We start from the raw sequence: 18,067 nt of genomic DNA on the forward strand, positions 1-18,067 counted from the left end.
AATCTAATCTGTAAAGCACTTCAAATTAACCTTTAGTCACATAATCCTTTAAAATGACATTCTCTTCCGAACTCAATTTTCGCTCTGTGCTCGCGCTCTCAATTCTCGTTTTCACAAATTCTAATTGTTTGATGGAGTTTTGAAGACTTTTTCACACTTGCGCTCCCGTACCCGCACCCGCATTACGGTTAGCAGTAGTAGTAAACTACCTCTTTGCTTGCTTATTTTGCCAACCATCTGAAGCAAATAAGATGGGTGGCCGAACGAGCGTTTTAATTGATAAATATCCAAAAACATGTGTGGGTATAGCTTTAATGTTAAATGATTTATAGTACAATTCAAATACGAACATATTTCAAAGCTGGTTCAATTTTTATGTCAAAAAACACGAGCAATACTCATCAGGAAGGAAGCCAGAATTAGAACACACTCGATGGCTCAAGTTGTCCAGAGTTGTTGATACTAGGCTCACCTCAATAATCGATATTTATATGGTACTAGTATGTATCTGGTTTATGGCTTCAAAGAGAACTTTATGGAAGGAAATGAAAAGGTGAAAAGCCACATTAATTAGAAGGTAATGAAGCGACAGAAGGCAAATTTATTTGATTTTCTTTAGACAGTTTCATTTTCCTTGATTATTCCTCCATGAATTGTGATCCCATTTATTTGATTTTCTTTAGACAGTTTCATTTTTCTTGATTATTCCTCCATGAATTGTGATCCCCCAAAACCGTTAGTATTTCACGTCACACGTAAATCTACCCCAATCTCTCACGACATGAATGCGTGACCCCACCAACAAATCGGAGGTGTGCGTCGAAATCCTAATCCTACCCTTACTTTTCCTTGTATTTTTCCGAGATTTTTTTTTCTTGAAACAAGACATTTTCGAACCATGTGACACTGCAAAATATGGAATTAAAATGTTGAATATCATGATGTGTAGTGTCCGCTAGAATAACATGAACATTCCAATCATTTAACCCCAATGAAATGTACACCATCCTTGTAACTGTGAAACACCAAAAGGTGATTCGATTACAATGACATTATTTGTGGACCTCTTGTCAACGAACCTCTACTCTGCCTGCAAATATCAACCGCAAAAATGTCAAAATTATGCCCCGCCGTAAACTTTAATGGGGAAAGGATAAATAAAAAAAACATTGTACTTGGATAGAATCAAATTAATCATTAAAAATTACTCTTCCAGAGAAGATATCATTTTCGGCAAAAAAAGAGGAAAATTTTGGTTGGATCACTCACAAGGCTTCCGGAAGTACAAGTAGGTCTTCGAGGTGGGAGTTGTTGATGGGGCGTTCTCTGCATAATTCCCAAGATTAATTCGTTAGACATATGAAAGGGGCGATTCACAATGAACTTTATTTATTGCGAATAAACAAGCAAGTCCGTTTGTTTGATGGGACTAATAGTGGAGGATATGTAATCTCACTAGACGTGCAATCCTACCAGAATGATAACACCCGCAGAGTATTACACTTCTAAACTTTGAGGAATATTCTAACCAAACACAAAATATATTTTCCTTACCGTTCATATATGGTCAAACAAACGGGTCCATATTGCAGATAGTGATCATGTTGATTATTGACTGAGAAATTTTATTTAGAGTAATTCTACCTCCACACTCAAAACACACCCACACAACTGCAGTTGTGTAAGTGTATATTTGGGTGTGTGTTTTGATGTGGTTCTAGAATAATTGTTTGATTTACCTGTAACTTAGGCCGTAGAGTCTCAACGGCAATTGTTGTCTTTTGGTTCACTCCTGCACCTTGCTGTATGGGGATCGAGAAGGGAAAATGGAAAATTTAGTCCATCACTAGAAACAGCTTGAGCTGGAGCTTTGATCTCATTTAGTAAATGAGCCGAGCTTAACACTTTGAAGCTCGGTTCGGCTAGAAAAAGTAGGCTCAGCTAAGCTAGAAAAAAGTAGGCTTGGCTCGTTAAGGGCTCAGCTCGTGTACATCCGAGCGAGCTCTAGCTTGAGTTTTTGGCTCGTTTAGTAAACGAGTCGAGCTCAAACACAACCAAGCTCAGCTCGGCTCTTTTACAGCCCACGATTGCATTGAATTTTACCTTAATGACAAAATTATTTATAAGAAAAAATCTGACAAAATTAACCAAAAGAAAAGCGCGCACCTTGCATAAGGCCCAGTCTGCTGAATCAAAGAAGGCCCGTTCATGATCCTGCGCACAACTTGTATTCTTGTTTAGCAAACACATTGCCAAAACCATAGTAATACAGTACAAGGTAAGTTACAGAGAAATTTATCAGTACTTGCCTTTGAAATTAAAGGCTTCTTCTTTGGCACAAGACCTCCATATTTCTTCCCAGCATCCCCCTGTGATCAGTACCACCCAGAAAAATGTGTTTAAGTTCTCGATATAATGAGCAGTCACACAAAAGAGGTCACCGAATCTATGTTGGACACATCGGGGACTCGGACATGTCGGGGACACTCCAAACTATAAGTATGAAACATGTCATGCTGTGCGTTGAGAAATTCAAATACTTTTCAGATGGGACATGTCAGTGTCTCATGTCATGCCGTGACGTCCGTTTCTTCATTTTTCGGGAATTGTCGAGTCATACTACCACGTGTCCCGCGTGCGAGTCCGTATCCATGTCTGAGTGGCCGCGTCCATCTAACATCCTTATCCCATTTTAGCGATGATCTTAGGTGTAATTTGGCAACAACTTTTAGGTCAGAATTTTCCAAAAAAATACGTACATATAGATGTATGGCCTAATTTAAATCACTAATGCTTTTCCGTGGATACATAACTTGGTAAAGAATGCAGATTTCTATTCAAAAGGCCATTCAAAAATCAAAAACTATATCGAAAACATAGTTTTGGGCTAAAAATTGGTCCACATGGGGCTGGATTTTTTTTTATAACCGGATGTCCAGACCAGCTTGCATGCACCTCAACTAATTCCAGGATCCTAAAGTTGACGACCGGACAAACCTCCAGTGGCCCCAAGGTTTGGAATTAACGTTTGTCCTCTGCGAGATTCGAACATCTGACCTCACGGAGGACAATCACTTATTTACTTTCTCATATCCACTTGGCCAAGCCTCTTAGGATTAGAAGTTTAGAAGTTGACCAAGTTTTGGTCGTCCAAATCTGTTCCAAGTACTTCTAACCCCCACTACAAGTTGGTAAATCACACATAAGACACAGCAGATCCAGGAAACTTCCTTGTAGTAGTAGTAGACTAGTATAGTTAGTATTGACTGTATTCAAATTCAAACAAGGTGGTGCCTAACTCAAATTGACCACTCAACTGGCATATATATCTGAGAAGAAGATTTCAGATGAGAAGAATTAAGAACCAAATTTCAACATACAATACTTTAGAAAAGCAGCCACACAAAACTAATCTCTACCCACCATATGAAAACAAAAATGGTCCAATTTGCGCAATTGACCACTCAACTTCCATAGTATTTGTTTTGTTAATTCCTAGATTCCCTCTCCTGCCCCTGTACACTTTCCACTGAGCAAGTTTTATTAGGCCCCGTTTTAGAACACCTTTTTAAAAAATAAGTAATTATTTCGGATTTTCAAACTCAAAAAAAATGTAAATAAAAAATAATTTTTCAATTTTTTTTACACCGTATAAAAGAGCTCAATGAGATCTACATCAAACAAGACCCATATTGATAAAAAAAATTATTTGCGTAAGCATATGATTTTTGAGCTTAAAATTGCCTTCTTAAAAAATAAGTACTCCCTCCGTCCCAAATTGGATGTCAATTTTTGATATCCGTGTCAATTTCAATTCCTTTATATCTTTCAATATGAATCTCAAAAAATATGCAATATGGATCTTATTTGATAGTTCTCGATTAGTTCTATTATACAAAGTTTTCAAACTCATGAAAAATATTACTATAGATTAAAAGATATAAGCGACGAAAAATGACACGAGTTTCAAAAATTGTCATCCATTTTGGGACGGAAGGAGTACTTATTTCCCTTTCGTGAACAGGGCCTAATCACTTACAAAATAAGGAAGTGTTTGTGATTGTAATGGAAATAAAATTTAATCACGTTAAAAAATTCTGTTCTTGATTTTAGATTTTAAATCTAAATATCAGTACAATGTGGGATACATGTTTGTTGGTAGTAATCACTTTAGAATCCAAAACCGAGTCTAAGTCTGTCTAAGATAAAATTTTGTTGCTATTTTCAGGTTCTACAAATCACGTAGAATTCAGAAATCTGACAAAAGAATCTTCAAATCTGCCTTTTGTTTATGCACTCTGAGCACGGGATACGACAACCACTAGAGAATTCCACCCAGAAATGCAAAAATCCAACAATTTTATCGCTATATACAATTAGTATGTACAAATCCTAGTATTAGTTGCAACAAACTTCAAAGGTCATAGCTCAAAGGGACCACAAGTCCTAATATTATTACGAAGCGTGCCACACGTGATAACTTTTTTCCTAGGGGACCCCATAAAATTATCAACATTTATTATTCATGCCCCCCTTCTTTTGGTTCTTTCCAAGGGCCGAGTATCGTACTACTCTAATAAATTTGTATTTATTTCCGTAGCCGGATATTTCGGTCCATATTTAGGATGTGAACAAAAATCAAAACAAAGAAACAAATCTTTTCCCAAATAAATACAAAATCAAGCACTCAAAATCCTCCAAATTAGAAATTACTAAGTGGTCGCAGTGCGTACCGTGCGGTTCACACGTGTGCCATTTCATGAATCAAAACGGTCTGAACTTTTATCAACCGCTTAGAAAGTAGTGTATATCTGGCCAAGTGGGCATGAGGTCGAAAAAACAATATAGATCTTGAAACTACCGGAGAGTTTACCTACCTCCTCATTGATTTTATAGTAAAATTTTAAAATTAGTCGAAGTGAGCGCATACTGACCGGTCATTAGATAATTAAAAAAAGTAGTGTATATCCACCATGTGGGCCCACTCCTCTGGAACTCTATCAGCATCAGAGTTTGTTCAGATTGCTTATCAAAGATACATGCTGGTCCAATGATTGAATGGCCTAGATTGATTTTTGATGTGGGCTCCATTTTCTTAACAGACCACATTATTCTATGGTTTTGCACAAATCACAATTTCCTTCTAGATATTTAAGGTTCTTCTTCTTCCCCTTTTTTATTCACTAACTACCGAAAAACTTATTCTTAAAAATATTTTAGTGAAGTGACACGAAAAAACTGTATTTTACTTTATGCCTTCAATTGACAAACCAAAATTATATGAGATTTTAAAAAATAATAATAGCTTAATTGTACAAAAAAAAAATGATATACAAATAAGGTTCTCGTAAAATTTGTGTCTTTTGCGGGATAGATTTTGAAGTAGAAAAATCTTAATGAAAAGCGCAGCTGTGTAACTCTCATGCTAATCGAATTCGTGAAAAAAAACAGAAAGTTAGACATTATCGTAATTTTCTTTCCTAGCAACCGAACAAGAACGATAAATAATATGAGGGCACGTATACAAGAAATAGTACCTCTTGTTCTTGGGTAGCCATGTACTCTTCACAACTTCTGTTGTAATTTTCCATCTCAGCAATCTAACCTGTTGCATCATTCCCAATCATTAACCATTAAAATACAGAGAATTGAAAAAAAATTAAACTGAATTTTCTCAAATCACAGAAAACATTTGGAAAAATATTGGGTATTGTTTTACCAGAGAGAGAGAGAGAGAGAGAGAGAGAGAGAGAGAGAGAGAGCAATCTGATAGATGAGATTGGAAGAATATGAACCCATATAAGGCCACAAAAGGAAGAGAATTAAAAGTGTTCACAACTGAAAATCCATAGTCAAAAAGAAAATAGAGAGAGAGAGAGAGAGAGAGAGAGAGAGAGAGAGAGAGAGAGAGAGGAATCTGCGATTACCTGGAATTGGAGGAAGGGGGAGAAGCAAGCAAAGTAGGAGAGATGAGAAATAAAAGTGAAGAATGAAAACAGAGAGAGAGAGAGAGAGAGAGAGAGAGAGAGAGAGAGAGAGGAGGGGTAGGGGGAAAAAAAGGGTTGAGTGAGAGGGTGGGCTAAGAATATGCTACGTACTAATATATAAGGCGTATCTATAATTTTTTTTTGGCAAAGAGTAGATTTGGAAACAAAAGGTTAAAACCCTTTTTCTAACAACAATGCCATGTACACATAAATTTGTTTCTGGAGCCTTTCTGGAGCCGTGAGACGGTGACGGATGCAGGATTTTGAAAAAGAATCGTCACTATTTGAATATGCGGGTTTTATTTGTTTTTTGTTTAACCGTTTTAAGGTGTTTAAATTGAAGTTATTGAGATGTTATTTTTATGATCCGAACCATTTTTTTTCTAAACAGCTGTATTTTTTATCGTTCATTTGAAAATCGACTTGTTTTATATGTGTGCGTGTGTGAATTGTTTTTTTCGATGGGGAACGAAAGGCTAACTAACTTACAAGAGTTTATAGGAGGTGGGTGGGTGAGGGTGAGGTAGGGTGGAGGAGAAGACTATTTAAAAGTAGGGCTAGGAAAGTCCATTAAAGGAAAATTTATTCAGTGCCCTAGGGCATTGGTAAGTGGTGCCCTGATCTCTCCGTTTATTTATTTGTATGAGTTTCGTACATTTTATAGTAGGACCACGCAAATATGTGGTGAAGAAGAGAGTCGTGGCAATGCCCTTAGGCACTGAATAATCACTCGCATGAAATTACTTAAACATAGAAAAAAAGATATACGAGAAGGAGAGTGATTTTTGCACTCCCCAAATTGTTAACCACACTCTAGATAGAAAAATTAAATCTGGTCTAGTGTTAGCCACGTACTTATACTTGACTTTCGTCTCTCAAAATTCCCATGCAGTCATTAATATTTGTGTTCCTAGAACTAGTAAAAACCTGAATTAATCAAATTCAAACTTTTACCATCAAGTAGGTCATACTAACGCTTTCAAAAGTACAAAAACATAGGAAAAAAGATACTCCGTATACGAGAAGGAGAGTGATTTTTGCACTCTTCAAATTGTTAATTGCACTCCCGATAGGAAAATTGAATCTGGACTAGTGTTAGCCACGTACTTATTATTGACTTTCGTCTCTTAAAATTCTCAAGCAGTCATTAATATTTGTGTTCCTAGTACCAGTAAAAACCCGAATTAATTGAATTCCAACTTTTACCATCGATCAGTAGGTCATACTAATGCTTTCAAATGATCAACAAAAGGGTCAATTTGTTTAAAATAAAGATTAATAATGTGTTTAAGTACAAAGAAAAATAGGCACTTTTTTTTTATATATATCTAATAAGAACGAAAAACATGTCAAAAAAATCATTTTATGTGTTCACACACTGTGAAATTGATTGTTCATCGTACGTGCACACATGACACATGTATGTATAACCTTATCGCAATAAGACGACCGCGAAATCATGTAATGTCGTGGCCAAAAGAAAATTAAGAAATCAAATACTTGTACAATAATGACAAATGAAACTAATTTGAAACCTCATAGTGCATTTGATATTTGAAAAAATGAATACCTTATCTCAATCTACCCCATAATTAATAATAATAATAATAAATATACCGAATGATCCATTATTCAAACTAAATTGCATAAACAATTTGCGATAGCGATATTAAGTTGTTGTGGAATTCAGATAAAGGTACTCATCAGAACCACAAGTTATTTCAAAATCATCATCATTATCACGATATTTTAGTTGTAAATCCCATACTTGAATTTTTTAAATAAGTTCCCATTTTACTCCTATTTAATGTTTTGTGTGAGAAGAGCTGTAAACGTACCGAGCAATTCGCGAGCTTGACTCATTTGACAAAAAAACTTGGCTTAATTAAAGAGACTCATTTTGTAAATGATTAAACTCGGCTCGTTAAGTTGAGCTATTCAAATTTTTGGCTCCTTTACAACGTTGGTGTGAATCAATTGTTTAGTCTGTTAGGCCATCAACATCGGTTGGTCCATTGCTAATCCTGGCCTTTATAATCCCTCCACGTGCTTGTCACGTTCAGCCACCGACACCTCTACACACGAGCGAGTTTTTTTTTTTTCTTTCCTTTATTCTATTATTTTTATTATCTTTTTTGAATAATAAAAATGCATCCACTATGGTACGGAGTACGGAATAACTCCTTTCGTTTATAATTTCACTATCTCATGGTAATAACTTTCATCGGATGGTTTAGAATCATTAAAGGCCAAATGTTTTGTAATTTTAATGTACTTTTCAGGTGCTTCAACGTTCTTTCACATGCTTCTAAACACTTTTCACGTACATGAATGAATTTTTCAAACCTTTATAACCTTCGCTTTGTGAATTTCTAAACTAGTAGGTTGTTTATGTCTTTCTCTTCCTGTATATTTTGGTTGAATTGTATGTTTTTTTTTTGGATAAGCAGGTAATTGTATGTTGATTGATCATGACTCGTGATACGTACTTTCGCAGTCATTACGTCTAGTGTGCAATGTATATATATGGACCTCGATCATGTTTTTGTTTCTACGTAAGTGTTTGTGTGATTGTGTCGACATTGGCACAGTCGTCTTCTTCTTCTTCTTTTTTGTGTACCAAAAACAGATTGTGTCATTGGCATTATAAAAAGGTCATAGAGGACCAATCACATTCATCATAGAGGCTATGTTTTTTTTTTCTTTTTTCTTTTGTAAATATTAAACAACTAGAGTTTTTTTATTTTTCTAACTTCCACATCCGGATCAAAAAAAAAAAAAAAAAAACTTCCACATCAATGTGACCGTTATGTAACGGCTAATAATGCTTGTCCCTGTCGATTGTGGCAATATGTTGAATTGTCAATGGATTAAAGCTAGATATATATGGATGACACTTTTCTTAGGCCGCCCGATGAGAACTTGATTGATGGATATTGAATAAGTAAAATTTTGATTCAATTTGAAAATTTCAATGGAAGCTTCTCGAGGGATTGGTCGGGTGGGAATATGCCCAATTGGGGGAGAGTTTGAACGTTCATCTTTTACATCAGCAAAAAAAATGCTATTAATTAGTAGGGACTTAAAATTATTCTGCAATTAATTGGAACTTCTACCTAACTTAGTTGATGAAGTCTCCTTGTTATGAAGGTATTATTGACATAATTGTATTAGACAGGTTGACCATTAAAAGTTGGCAAATTTAGGTGAGTGGTGCTAGTCCTAAAATGTTTAACAAATTAAAGACCAAATGTATCCAAGTCAAATATGCATTTCTTATTCCTTTAAAAAAAAATCATTTCTTATTTGTAGTTTCTTCTCTCTCATTTTATGGTTGGAGTCATTCTGTTAAAGAAAGACCCAAGAAGGAAAAAAATCAAAGGGTTGAAAACTATCTATATATATGCTTCCAATATTTATATATTTCTAAAATTATTCAGCACCACCATTTTTGAGGAATATATACTAGGGTTAGCTCGTCAGCTCGTTCTTGACAGATCCAACCGGGTGTTCATAATCTGGAGTAAAAAGATTCGAACCTTTGCATGCCGGTACCAAAAACCAAATGTATATATCCAAGTCAAATATGCATTTCTTATTCCCTTTTTTAAAAAAATTCATTTCTTATTTGTATTTTCACTCTCTCATTTTATGGTTGGAATCATTCTGTTAAAGAAAGACCGAGAAGGAAAAAATCAATGGGTTGAAAACTATAGATGCTTCCAATATTATATATTTCCAAAATTATCCAGCACAATCGTTTGAGGAATACTAGGGTTAGCTCCTCATCTCTTGGGAGCACAATTTACATGTGAAACACATTGCACACAACATTAAAGTTCAAGCAATAATTTACAGTTTCAATAACTATCAATCCAGATTATTACACTATCTTTTCAGCTTTATTTAATTTTATTCCCTTTTTTTGCTTGTAATAACCAAGAAACATACCTTTTTTTTTACACTTGCTTTGGATTCAACATTTTAAAAAACTAAAGGCCATTTTGGCACTTGGGTATAGTCCTATTGATGGCTTTCACTATGTTCTTATGTCACCTAATGTTGCTTGGAGAGAGATGGAATGCTTAATATCCCCAAAATGAAGACTATGTTCACCCATTTGAATTCTTCGAATTCCGAATTGGTCGACGACGCTTAGGTGCTTGCATACGTCGATGTGAACCCTAACTCTCTGTCGCCCGCCGGCCACCACATGTACCTTTTCGAATCCTATCAATTGCTTTTCTAGATCCCCTTTCCCCATAGGAGGAGTCGAAAATACGAGTAGCGAGTGGGTCCCATCCATATCGCCGGTGTTTTTAACATCAACATCTACTCCTAGCGAAAGGGCGTCACAGTTTGTGTGCTTGACCCTTACGCCATTGCTAAATGTGGTCGAATTTTTGAGCCTGTCGAGGGTTGCCAGAGGTACCGAAACCGCGGTTGGAGCATTGGCTATCTCGTGGGCAAAATTGGTGTAGCTTAGCCCAAGCCCAAATGGAAACACAACCGGGCCCTTGTAGAACCGGTAGGTTCGACCCGGATAGCCTCTTGATGGGTTAGCCCGCAGGGCCATGTCTGTCATTGGGGCCTTGGCTAAGTAGTCTTGTGGATACCATGTCATGGGGAGCTTTCCTCCTGGAAAATCAAACAAATTAGAGCATTAGTACTTGATCTTGTTGGCTCAAATAGGACTACGTACAAAAGATAAATGAAATAGTCTTCCACATTGATAACAAGTATATATTATCGGCCGTATGTGACAAGTACCTGGATTGGTTCTTCCAAATAAAACGTCAGCGATCGCAGTTCCCCCAGCCTGGCCTGGATAACCAACCCACAAAATGGCCGAAACACGGGGGTCATTTTTGGCGAAAGAAACATCAAGAGGCCCACCGGACATCAAGACCAGAACCACCGGACCTCTCGAAGCAGTGGCGACTCGGGACACGAGCTCTTGTTGGTGTCCAGGTAATAGGAGCCCAACCCGATCCTTGAATTCCGCTTCTATTGATTGGTCAAGGCCCATCACTAGGACCGTAGCGTCGGCCTGGCGGGCCGCGGTCTCAGCTTGCCCGAAGAGCTGGTTATCGGGGCAAGCAACGCCGTTGCAGCCCGACTGGTGAACTGTCTTCGCATATCTAGCTATGCCTTGTAGAGGAGTAGTGTAACCACATGCAACTCCTGCCATCACATAATGGGAAAGTGATTTTATGAACTTTGATTACCAAGTAATAAGGATTTGGTACAAATTGCAACTCCTGCACTCATTTGGCTTGGATGAAACATCAAAATTATTGAAACGCCATGGATATATAGATGCGTAACGTACCGGCATAGTTTCCGATCATGGTGACGGTGACGTCGGAATTGGGACCGATAACAGCGATAGTCCGGTGGCGGGCGGTGGAGAGTGGCAGCGACCGCGCACGGTTCTGTAGCAGCACAATGCCTTGCCGGGCCGCCTCGAGGGCCAGTTGTTGGTGGGCCGGGGTGCAGACATCGTTTGGGCCTAGATTCCCAAAGGGCTGCCTAGATGGCTCTCCGTCGAACATGCCCAATCGCATTTGGACCGTAAGTGTATGGGCCAAGGCCCCATTAACATCGGCCTCGCTCAGTTTCCCTGCCCGTATGGCCGACTCTGTGTGGATCGCTAGGAAAGGCCCACAGTCCAAATCCAAGCCTGCACAAAATTTGCCCAAAGGTCCTTAAATTTTGCTTATTTGTGGTTTTTAGTCTTTTATGGGAATTAGATCATGTCCCCGAGGGTGAAAATCACTCTCCTTTTATTAGTGTAATGTTTGAGGAGTGTTACTAGCCTGCTTTGATGGTGGCTGCAGCCGCATCTTCTGGTGTGGCCGTATAGTGTTGGGTGTCGTATAAAACACCAACCGAATCACAATCTGAGACTATGTATCTGTTTGGGCCCACAACACACAAATATTAGAGGAATATCTACCATAACAATCAACTGACTAGAAGTTCAAAATAAAAATAAAAAAATCAACTGATCAATTTTGTCACTAGTTGCAATGAGGACGATTGTAACGTGGTACAAACTACAAAGATTATAGTATTTTCAAATTTCAATTGGAAGTAACGAGAAAAATATGATATGGGACATGATTTTAATGGAAGGTCAATCCATATTTGGAGTCAGAAAAGAGATTTAGCGCGACTAAATTTGGAATGTAGAGAGCATGCAGTTTGTGCAATCTTAATCGTCGAAAGGTGTCTTAGGGAAATAAATTTGGTTACCACTTACCCATTGAGGTGCCATTGGCCGCGGATGGTGTTTTGGAGGAGATCAGGGTCAGCACAGGTGGGTTTGCCATTGACCTGATTGTAAGAGCACATCACACTTGCAACCCTCCCTTCCATCACACATGCTTTAAATGGAACATTATATGTTTCCTCCAATTCCTGCTTGCTCACCTACATTAACATTACATTACAATATCAATGTCGAAATCAAACACCCATTACCTATGGAGCACGGGTACCGGTACGCGGTACGGGTACGGGAAACGGCAAAACCCCAAAAAAGTAGGGTACGGGTACGGCGAATAGATATATAATTTTTTTTCTATTTTTTATTGCTTTAAATGAAATATAAACCCATTTTACCAACAAAATGTAAGATAGATAAAAGTTCGAAGTTCATACATCAAGTTCAACGTGCCTAAATCAAAGCTAGATGAGTTCCTTGTTCCTTACATACCAACAGTACTTACAAACATTGACTCAGTGTAAACGTGTATGTGTATATAAAAGAGAGAGAACTTACGTCTTCTGTTCCGATTTGGAGCCCTAGACCGCTGCCTCTCTCAGTGACTTAGTAAACGTGTATGTGTATATAAAAAACAAAAAAATTACACAATAAGCCCATATTTTATAATTATTTACAAAAAAATCTCTGAAATTTTGAAAAAAAAATCATTTTGGGCTAAAACGTACCCATGCCGTACCCAAAATTATCAAAAGTACCCGATCAAATTTTGCCGTACCCATGCCGTACCCGGTAAGTTTTTGCCGTACCGGCGCCGTACCCGTACCCAGTACGAGTACGGCGACATTTCTGAAGTACCCGTGCTTCATAGCCCATTACTCATTTCGTGACGATCATATATGCACTCTCATATATCCATATCCACTCTTGTATTTAAAAGACGTTGAACGGGCGAACTTCTATAATTTTAACAGTTTTTATATACACTTTCGATAGAAATTTTGAAACTTGAATAGGATGATCGCCTAGGCTCATCCGCCCTCGGTCCATCATTTTTTTTTATTTTATAGAGTACTATGATTGAGTACTGCTACAATTTGTGATGCGATTCGTGTTTGTCCTACTATATTCATCATATTCGTATTAGTTCAAGCGCATCAGACGTTGCTTCCAAATAAAGCTGTGCTAAAGCCAAACTAGATTACTGACTACCACGTCATTCGTATTTTTTCATCTTGAGTGTGTTTTTATCAAACTTTTTTTATTCGTTTGTACTTTGTAGCTAGCAATGGAATATGAATACAAAGAGGTTAGTTAAACTCAGTCCGTCCGTGAGGCAGAAAAGCCAAGTTGCCAAATACCTCACGTCACACGTCAGGAAGACACTAATTTTCTTGAGGAATCCCGCGATATCTTTTAGCTGACGATGGCTTGGTTAATTTAAACCAACCAAATTCCCATGACACACCCTGTTCGGTTTGTGTTTTGAGAGAGATTATACTGAGAATAGTGAGTGGAGAGAAATAGATAGAAAAAATTTATTGAAAACTGTGTCCATGAGTTCTGAGACCCCAAAACGAAAAAGACTGCTTTTGGGAAAAATTTAGTGGAAATTTTTTGTCTCGTGACTTAGAAGTCGTTCTAGAAAGCTAGTGTGAAGTGACTGCATGAATGGTGTTGTCATCTTTAATCATGTTTCCTATTATTGTACTCCCAATCAATCTTTTTGGGATGATTAAGAAAGATCGATTGATCATCATCAACTTTTTTTTTTTTTGATCCGCCATCAACTTGTTCTTGTAATTATTACGTTTGTATATATGCTTTTGGCAACTTTTTTAATTTATCTTTTTGTGTTTTGATCTTACAAAAAACTTCTAAACTTTTTGTTAGGTGCCCTTTTGAGCATGCAACTTTTTTTTTTCTTCTTCCCGAAAAAGACTGAGTATTCGAGCTAACTTACGCACATTTTGAGTACTAAAGTACTTTTAGTACTCTTAGCTAGCATGAACCTTTGTATGTTAGTACTGAAAACATTAATTTCGTACCCTTGCATTGAAATGGAACCGATCGACACCGTTCCAGTTATCGAGGTCATAGGCAGTGTAGTGTTTACAGCAAGCAGCAACCTTCAGGCGGTTGCCGGCGGCGTTGCCCTGCAGTCCCCTGACGTAACTGGCAGCGTATCTTCCGGCCAAAACGGGGTCTTCGCCGGGAGTTTCTTGGCCCCTGCCCCATCTGGGGTCTCTGAATATGTTCACATTTGGGCTCCAGTACGTTAACCCAGCCGTTCCCCCATTGTACATAGCTCTTGCTTCATCCGATACCACCTGCACATAAAAAGATTCAAATAATATCGTAGATATAACATGTGAAATAAGATGCAGTCACCCTAATATTAATTCTTCAATATTTGGGCCAGAGCGATTGGAAAAAGAGATCGAAAAAATAGATCAAATCACGTAAAAAAAAATAAAAATGCAGGGCAAATACGACTTTGTGTTCGACGTTGGTTGGTTGAATATTGCGGTTCGCGCAGCATCATTTGGGCTTTTTAATGAGAAAATTTTGGAAGGGGCATGGCCTTTTTAACAGTCAAACATATATAGAGATGAATTTCTATAATGACACTATAGAGTTTTTATGTAACAATAGATTAGCTATGGTTTAGTGATAAATTAACCAGGTAATTAATCTCTACTTATCCAGCTCTTTTCCTAGTGGTGTAGTAGTAATCAAGTACAAAATACTCTTAACCAGATAATTAGCCTTGTTATTCATTAAAGAAATTAAGCTTAATACAGAGTACTATATAAATCGCCTAAACTGACTAATACCGTAAGGGATTATTTGGAACTTCGAGAAGGAAAGAGAAAGGGAGAGGGAAAAAAAATTCCGCCTCCTTGTTTGATTCTTAGTTTGGAAAGAGAAAGGAGTAGATATAATTAAAATCAAAGAAAATGATAGTGGAAAAGTGACTTTTCGATCTTTTTTAATCTTCTACTTTCTTATAAATTTCTGTTTACTTTTCTTTCTTTCTTTACTTTCTCTTATCTTCCAATTAACCACTGCGTAAGCACGACTTAATTGTTTGAAATTAAAATGCAATTGTTGAAAAATATTACGCAAAATACTCAACCTGTTAAAAATTCGGGCAGTATCATCATTAGATAATACAGTAGACCATAATAGTTGAAATTTGAAAATAGAAAAAGGCTCAGATATTATAACCTCAATCCAGCATGTAATGTCGAATTTCTTACTATATAACATCTGATTATGCTTTGGGGTCAGTACATATGCAATTTTGTTCTGATTTTAATTAGGCTCTTCATAAGTGGACGTGGAAGCCGATCAAAATAATGGACGGTGGACTTGGACCCTCATGATTAGTCGAGATTCGCGTAAAGTAATCCAAACATCAAAGATATATAAAAAAAACACTTTAATTTATGACCTATAGTTTCTCTATATTTTTAGGCCCAACAAGTGGATCAATAGTCCAAGTCTATGGCATGCAAAATATGTGGAGTAGTAGGATTGTAGACGCATGATCAATTGGATAGGGAATATATAACGTGGTCCCCATAGAAGCGAAAGCTGGCTGTCATATGAGATTACCATTTTTTTTTTGCCATGGTATTCCTTTTTTTTTTTTTTTCTTCTTCTGGAAGGTGTCCGGGCAGCTCGCGCCTACTTCAGACTAATCCTTATAGCTCATCGCATAATCGTTTCACATGCTTACACGGAAATGTGAGGTGACCCCAGGAGTTGCAGACAAAGAAAATCGAACCTGAGACTGCAGGAGCGAGCAAACCGCTAAGTCCTGGATCATGACCACTTGGCCAACCCCTTAAGGCGTATCTTATTCCGAATTGCATTAACGACCTAAAAAGCACTGTCTATATTCCTTAAAAAAGAAAGGAAATTATAAAAATTTGATAGTGAAAGTGTTCTAATTTCAAGCATGCAAACATGCATCATCCAAACAAATAAACAAATGCACCAAATATAGATTTAAATAGACCTTTTAGGATTCGCTCGTGACTAATTTAATAGTATTAGGAAAGGATGATTAATAATAATATCTTGAGATTTTTTTTATAGGCAAAATTAATTCCATTCATTTCGAAAGATACAAAATGAAATCAGCAAAATACAAATATCTTGAGGTGTTAATACTGAGTATATAGCAACATAAAATAGCAAAAAACAAAAAAAAAATAGATGCAAGAAAAAAATCTCACCCGTCCGATCTGTTCCCAAAGCGAAGCATTAAAGGAAGCAGCGGTTGTGATGACTTGAGGAAAACTAGTGGCCCCAGGAAAGGCCCCACCAAACTTGGTCCCTGGCCCCACGTCGGAAACCCCATGGAGAGCCTCGGACCACCATTCGTACCCTTTAATCCCGAGCCTCGGCACGGCTATGGCATTGTTAACCAACAATCTGATCTTCTCCTGCAACGTCAGTCGTCCGATCAAGTCCTGCACGCGATCGCGGATCGGCAGGGATTCCCGGCAGAAGGGTAAGTTCCCAGTCTCCGCGTTGTGCGGGTCACACGCGAACGGGGGTCTGGAGTGTCCAGTGCGAGCGTATAGACATAAGAGGGTTAGGGAGAGCACTAGGAGTGAGAAATGAGTGTGTGAGTGCTTGTGATGCATTTTCCCTTTTTTTTAAATTTTGGTTGGGCAGTTTTGGCGTTGTGTTTTGGGGTATGTCGAAAATGAAGTGTAGTATGCATGTTATATATAGTAGTTTAGAGAGAGAGAGAGAGAGAGAGAGAGAGAGGGAGAGGTTGCGTTTTGAGGTGAGATGCCAAGTTACGTGATGGGATTTCCACGTCGTTTTTTAAAATGATGTTGCTGCTGGTGCAGAGAGAGAGAGAGAGAGAGAGAGAGAGAATAGTGCAATAGAGAGTGGGGGGCGGATCACCTCTCGAGTTCTTGTGGACAAACTTGGTCCGTTTCACATTATACTAAAATTTTACCAGTGATCAGAAACATATTATTTCGATGAAAATCTTTTACGAATCTGGGCCATTTAGCGATAAGAAGGGCGATTCAGAATGCGAATGCTTCCTGCAATCCAAGACCGAACTGCTGAATAGCCGAGTTCTTTTAAATTGGAGCGAATTGGTGCATAAAAACTTAAACGAATCTCATTCGGGTGAAGTTAGGTAGGAGTATATTTTTTAATTGCATGAGTGACTGAGTAGTACACATGCACTTTTTTATGTCTCGGTTCGTGGCCCAATAAACCGACTAAAAGCTAAATTTAGTTTTGCAGTAAATACTGTATATCATCTTTTGTTGAAGTTTAATCGTAATCTTATAGCTATAAAATATGCAATTTTTTTGGGGGGCTTACGTAAGAAATATGCGTTCATTTGGATTTACTAGAATCTTAAATCAATAATTTGAGCCATAATCTGAAACTATAATCTTTTTTTTATTTATTTATAATAAGCATTTCTTTTTTTTCTTTTAAACTAGAATATAGGGGCCTGGGCTAGTAGCTAGGTGTGGACATTGACTTACTGTGCGGTGCAAGTAAAAAAACATACTCCTACTTGGTAGTTCACGGACCAACGAATCTCCTTTTTCTCAAGTATGAGATTAATCACCTTTTTCTACATTAATCACGTTAGTGAGGGTAATACGCTAAGTCACATAATCTGTGGGCGGGTACGGGAGTGTGAAAGCGTTTTTCAAAAACCCCCAAACAATTGAAATTCGTGAGGGCGATGAAGTACCATGGTTTCACGAATTTCTAGCTCTCTGGTCATTAATTTCCTCACATATATCAACTAAAATATCATTTAGCGGAAATGACTTGACTTTATTGTCATTAG

The 18,067-nt window shown here is 37.6% G+C and overlaps 2 protein-coding genes across 2 annotated transcripts; both read right to left on the minus strand.

Annotated features, from left to right (window-relative positions):
* Positions 1–914: 914 nt before the first annotated feature.
* Positions 915–6,125, minus strand: LOC131324598 (uncharacterized). The gene is made up of 7 exons (XM_058356614.1): positions 5,928–6,125; positions 5,538–5,605; positions 2,310–2,369; positions 2,167–2,214; positions 1,740–1,802; positions 1,270–1,326; positions 915–1,090 (listed from the first exon to the last, which is right to left on the minus strand). Exons 2-7 carry the CDS (start codon positions 5,589–5,591, stop codon positions 1,082–1,084), a joined length of 291 nt encoding a protein of 96 aa, XP_058212597.1. The 5' UTR covers positions 5,592–5,605; positions 5,928–6,125; the 3' UTR covers positions 915–1,081.
* A 3,701-nt stretch (positions 6,126–9,826) lies between these two features.
* Positions 9,827–17,298, minus strand: LOC131324599 (putative beta-D-xylosidase). Its single transcript, XM_058356615.1, has 7 exons — positions 16,464–17,298; positions 14,265–14,546; positions 12,253–12,422; positions 11,807–11,904; positions 11,320–11,670; positions 10,758–11,171; positions 9,827–10,625 (listed from the first exon to the last, which is right to left on the minus strand). Exons 1-7 carry the CDS (start codon positions 16,875–16,877, stop codon positions 10,027–10,029), a joined length of 2,328 nt encoding a protein of 775 aa, XP_058212598.1. The 5' UTR covers positions 16,878–17,298; the 3' UTR covers positions 9,827–10,026.
* Between the last annotated feature and the right edge of the window lie 769 nt (positions 17,299–18,067).

This window comes from Rhododendron vialii, chromosome 4a (assembly GCF_030253575.1).
Source record: "Rhododendron vialii isolate Sample 1 chromosome 4a, ASM3025357v1".
NCBI classification, from domain to species: domain Eukaryota; kingdom Viridiplantae; phylum Streptophyta; class Magnoliopsida; order Ericales; family Ericaceae; genus Rhododendron; species Rhododendron vialii.

Excerpts from the sequence above, each read along its gene's own strand:
- LOC131324599 (XM_058356615.1), bottom strand. The coding sequence starts at position 16,877 with ATGCATCACAAGCACTCACACACTCATTTCTCACTCCTAGTGCTCTCC. Across the intron at positions 12,423-14,264 it reads GGTTCCATTTCAATGCAAGG|GTGAGCAAGCAGGAATTGGA; the intron begins GTACGAAATTAA and ends ATGTTAATGTAG. Across the intron at positions 11,671-11,806 it reads TGCAGCCACCATCAAAGCAG|GCTTGGATTTGGACTGTGGG; the intron begins GCTAGTAACACT and ends AATTTTGTGCAG.
- LOC131324598 (XM_058356614.1), bottom strand. The coding sequence starts at position 5,591 with ATGGAAAATTACAACAGAAGTTGTGAAGAGTACATGGCTACCCAAGAA. Across the intron at positions 2,370-5,537 it reads TGGCTACCCAAGAACAAGAG|GGGGATGCTGGGAAGAAATA; the intron begins GTACTATTTCTT and ends TACTGATCACAG. Across the intron at positions 1,803-2,166 it reads CAGACTGGGCCTTATGCAAG|CAAGGTGCAGGAGTGAACCA; the intron begins GTGCGCGCTTTT and ends ATCCCCATACAG.